Source organism: Chelonoidis abingdonii, chromosome 22 (genome assembly GCF_003597395.2).
Source record: "Chelonoidis abingdonii isolate Lonesome George chromosome 22, CheloAbing_2.0, whole genome shotgun sequence".
In the NCBI taxonomy this organism is placed as follows: Eukaryota; Metazoa; Chordata; order Testudines; family Testudinidae; genus Chelonoidis; species Chelonoidis abingdonii.
In genome coordinates, this window is record NC_133790.1 from 31,340,090 (window position 1) to 31,345,134 (window position 5,045).

Consider the following 5,045-nt stretch of genomic DNA (forward strand, 5'->3'; position numbering starts at 1 on the left):
TGCTCTGGTTTCTCAATAGGACAGTTCCTCCCCTGCAGGCCACATGGCTGAACATCAGCAATAAACTCAAACTGATGCCAGAGGTAGAAGTGTGTCCCAAGTAGCAAGGTAATTTAGCAACCAAGCAACCACAGCAGCAGAAACCAGCATAGAAGGAGCATCTGTCACTCAGAGCCATCTATTTCCCTGACCATCCTCTACACAGAGCAGATTGATGGGAAGATGTCACCTTTATTCAATGTTACTTCTTTTAAAACACAAGTAAACATACGATATATATATATTTATATTTATATATATTAGATATATTTACTGTAGGGATCTGAAAACTTGCAAACACTTCTATTTAAGGGCGGTCAATTGCTTTTATTATTATTTCTGGAGGGCGAAAGAAGATTAGTGTCACTGATTTCCAAAGGCCGTATCCCCTGCCCCACCCCCCCCGTCCCTCCTACAGCAGCAACAAATAGGAAAAGTCTTAAATGCACAGCTGAGAAACAGCCACGCCTCACTTCTGCTGGGATTGCTGTAGCTGATGAGCACAGGAGAGTTACATGAGCCCCAAGGGCACAAAAAAAATGCAGATGCCACCCACTCCTTTGACCCATCAAAACCTATACTGAGAACAGTGAAGGGGAGGGGGTTTGTGCAGATGGCTGATCACATCTGCTGTTGTGGTTAAGGAATCGGAACAGCACAGAGACTGGAGGGGGAGCCTCACAGAGACAGCAACAGAAGCCTGATGTGTCCCAGGCAGTTAGCAAACCAGTCATACACGAGGAAACGCCTTCCTGGAAAGCTCAATTCAAGAATCAGCATCCCATGGTGATGGGAGGACTATAATGAATATTGGCATATGATTTGGTACATCCCTTATTAGTCTTCAGAGCCATCTCCTATGGAGTCACTGTGGCCCTAATACTAACGAGTATTTTGTCTTTCCTTGTGTTAATTCTGAGTGTAGATTATGTCCCCCAGAGATGGTAACAGCCCTCTTCATAGCAGTTGTGGGTACAGGTTGTGACTTCCAATGGTACCTAGTCCCTAGGTTCTTTGACAATCCCAACCAGACTGAGGAAATACATGCTGAACGGAGGGTTTGCAGCGCAAGAAAATGGGCTGTTCTGTTCCAAGACAGATTACTCCTGCTAACCCCCTATAGCCTAGGAAGAGATCAAGCCCTCTACTTAAGGGAACCTCAGTGTTTGGGGGTAAACTCAAACTAGCCTTTTAAAGGAACAGATGCAATCTACTGAGATACCTACTGAGATCTGTTCCAGGTCTGGAACTGCATTATCCCTTACAGAACCTGAGGGCTTGCAGAGGGAAGGGAATGGAGCCTGTATCTGCAGAACAAAGGAAAGCAAGTGCCTTGGTCAGTTAAATTTCAAAGGGGGAAGGAGAGCTCTAAATGGAGATTTGCCACCTTGAAAAAATACTCAAGGCATCAATTCATCATTAGCTAGCTGCCTTTGAAGCTGTCCACTCTGCAGACACAAAGCTTTCGGCAAGTTACAGAACAACTTGATCTGCAGAGGCAAAGAGCCCCAAATTACTTCCAACTCCTGTTACACCTTCCCCAGCCCCCAAAATTCCCCCAATCCCCCCCGCAGGCTGAGACCTTGTGCCAAGCTTCAGCAAAGAGTCCCTTTTAATTGTCCACTCCTAGAAATAAGGGAGGCTCAGAGGCACGTAAAGCACAAAGCAGCACAAGTGATGCTTATGGATTTTTCCAAGCAGGACTGGAAGCAAATCCACCCCAAGTAGCAGGTCAGCATGAAAAGAGGAGGAAAAAGTGGTGCTTCAGCATAGCTATCCCATCAGAAGAGGGGTTATTAGTGATGAATTCTTCACCAGACAACACATGCATTCAAATGCAAGAGACCCATCACCACTGTCTTCCCAGGGCTGGGCTTCGCGATGCAGCACAAGCCGTATTTAAACACTGAAGTGTTGATTCATCTATTTGGCTGGAAAGGTCGGGGAAATGGATTTGAAGATAGTAATGAGACTTAATGGGCACTGCCTTTCCACCCAGATTCTCACGCACGCTCTTAATTTCAGTAAGAGCACAAGGGCAAAAAACAGGGCTCTTAAAGGGGCAACGTCAGCAAAAAGGACACTGCATTACTTCACATGAAAGAATTCTACACTGATGCATTGAATTGCAACAAGTTCTCTCCCCCTGCCCCCCTCTCCTTCCACCCCATCCCCAGAGAGCTGAAGATGGAATGCTAGGCACTGCCGCTCACACCATTTTCAGCACCAGGAGGGCGCCAGTTTGAAGTTTCCAAAGTATCTTGATCTTGCATTTGTTCCTTCTAAGGTCAAGAGGAAATATGCACGCAGGTTCTGGTCCCCATTTCCTCATTTGGGACGCGGGAGGAGAGAGAGGAAGATGAGGTGGGTGCCTCAGTTCTTCAGAATAGTTTCATATGCTTGGTAAACATAGTGGGATACTTCGGGTGCTCGGCACTTCAGAGACAGCTGCACGGAAAGAGGCAAAAACAACTCAATGGCACCTTACTCAGCACTGCAAGGGAGGCACTCACCTTCAACTCACCAGCAGTTAGTAACTGGGGCAATGGATCGGAACCTCTCGCGAAAGGTTTTTGGGTGGGTGAAGAGAAGCAAGCTAAAGACCTAGTGGAATGGCCATCCAAAGCCTTCGAAGAAAGCCTCCAAAGCTTTCGGTGCCATGGACATGCAGCAAAGCCAAGCCTCCGATGCCCTGCCACTCAACCCGGTCTTGGCTTCCAAAAGCCAAACTTCACCTCCATCCCACACAGACCAGCCAACGTCTCCCCTCCTTGTTGTAAAACTGACATCAGAGATATTGAGTCATGAGACTAAGGTTACAGACAGTTATTTAGGCTAAAGAAATTGATCCTCGCATTTTTTAAAGTCACCCACTTGCTTCCCTTCCCGATTTGGGTCCCATCCATCCATTCCCTCACCCAGCTTCATTCCCCAGGACCGGTTGAGAGGCAGAGCTGCCTGCAAGCCATATGCATGTGATCTATAGGCACAAAAGGTGTAGGGAACACAAATGAGCTAGAGACAGACAGTCACTCGCGCATGCACGCGCACTCCCTACCTCTGCCTGTTCGGGGCTTTCAACTGTTGGCTCTTAATACATTATTCACCTGGACAAGAACCTGAAGTATTGTGTCTCATCTTTAATTGAAACTAATGCCTTGAAGTTAGTTAAAAGATAAGATTAAAATTTACACAATTCTCTTTTTGGTTTGAGCTCAATTGTGTTCCTAAAACCAGAAATAAAACAGGAAAGAAGAAATCCAGAACACAACTGGCAAGGTCCACTTGGGGTCTAGACACAGAGTGCAGTCACTAGGGCAAAGTTTTTCAGAATCACTAGTGGTTTTGGGTACCTCCATTTTGGGGTGTCTGTCTGGAGACACCGTAAGATGGGCCTGACGTTCAGAGGGTGGGTGCTTGGCACTTAACTTGAGTAGCCATAAAGGGGCCTGCATCTTAAGCATCCAAAATGGTTCGTCACTTTTGAAAGTGAGAGAGTGTGTGTGCGAGAGACATAAGACGGTTACTCACCTTTGTAACTGTTGTTCTTCGAGATGTGTTGCTCATATTCATTCCAAGTAGGTGTGCGCGCGCCACGTGCACGTTCGTCGGAAGAATTTTCCCCTAGCAACACCCGGCGGGTCGGCAGGCGCCCCCTGGCGTGGCGCCTTTGCGGCACCGTATATATGCCCCTGCCGACCCGGCCGGGCGTCTTTCACCCCCCTCTGGGGTCAAGATGCACGATGACTTCACCAAGCTCAGCGCTCCACTCTCCATCCATTGCTACTTTGTCAGGGATCCTGCCATAAGTAGTACTACCTGGCACCCTATTTAAAAACAACAAGCCTGCGCACCAAAAGAAGCTAGGACGGCCACTTCTCACCTTCTTTTGTCCCGCGTCCTACTCTAGCGGCCATTTTCTCTCCCATTCTCAAGGATAATGCCTGGATCCGGCCTTGGTTATTCCCAGCTCCCGCTCGCGCATCCCCCGCACCTCCTGGGACCGCATTGCTCATTCCCTCCACACTCCAGTTGCTCTGAAGCCACATGGCGGTTCCTCCTTTCGAACCGCGTATGCAACCCTCCCTCTCTCTGTCTTATTCGTGGAAGTTGGCTTCCCCTGTGGCCATTACATCTCAATCGCCAGAGAGTCTCAAACTACGCATACCTCTGGTGGCGACCATCCCATACATACCCCATATTTCCATAAAGACATAGGTGCAATCCCGTCGCCATCCGGCGTGGGTGCCCTTTCGCCCAAGCCCCTCCCCATTTTCTACCTACAAACAGACACCTTCCAGTGTTACCTCAACTCATCGCTCGCAGGACAGAGCTTGCATTCACTCGATGTCGTGCGGCGCTGGCGTTTACATTGCGATGTGCAGGTTCAACCCGAACCAATCCGAAAACCCTCCACCAACTTTCTTGCCCGTGCCACATTCGGTCGCCAGACCAGGATGAAGGTCAACTCCTGTCCTCTCAATCCGCCAACACACTTATCATCCTGGGTGACGCCTGTCCTATCATAAACCATGCATCCTGCTGCAGCGATTCTTCTCCAGCGATACTCCTGGGCGAGCGCTCATTCCACGAGAGCGCAAACGCGCCTCAACCTGATTGCCTTCCTTAGCACCACGTGCTATACGACATAATCGGCAGCACCGCGCATGCACACTTTTCTGCAACGCCTGTGGCGGCAAAGCATTCCGGCCATGCGGCGCACTTGGCCTTGCCGTCTGTGGGCATTCAAACCGTTTCATTCCACGCTCTCAACTCTTCTCCGACCGTCCCACCTTCTAAGGTAAGTGGTTGCTTGTGATTCACATCTTGGATAGAAATATAGCAAGTCAACCCGAAGAAAATAGACAAAGACCGTTACTCACCTTTGCTTAACGTTGTTCTTCGAGTATGTGTTGCTTCCACTTAATTCCCCCACACCCGTCCCGCTTTACCTCCTATTTACCAGGGGTGCATTTCCATCCCCACTCGGTAGTACCCGGCAAGAA

At 48.8% G+C, this 5,045-nt stretch overlaps 1 protein-coding gene across 4 annotated transcripts in view; it reads right to left on the reverse strand.

Annotated features, from left to right (window-relative positions):
• Positions 1–211: 211 nt before the first annotated feature.
• AP1B1 (adaptor related protein complex 1 subunit beta 1) overlaps positions 212–5,045 on the reverse strand; it is an 81,713-nt gene continuing 76,879 nt past the window's right edge. For all 4 annotated transcript variants that reach the window (XM_032764663.2, XM_032764661.2, XM_075059919.1 and 1 more), the window contains one exon: positions 212–2,487. In XM_032764663.2, the coding sequence (XP_032620554.1) occupies positions 2,413–2,487 (75 nt within the window). In that variant the 3' untranslated portion in view covers positions 212–2,412. The remainder of the gene's footprint in view (positions 2,488–5,045) is intronic.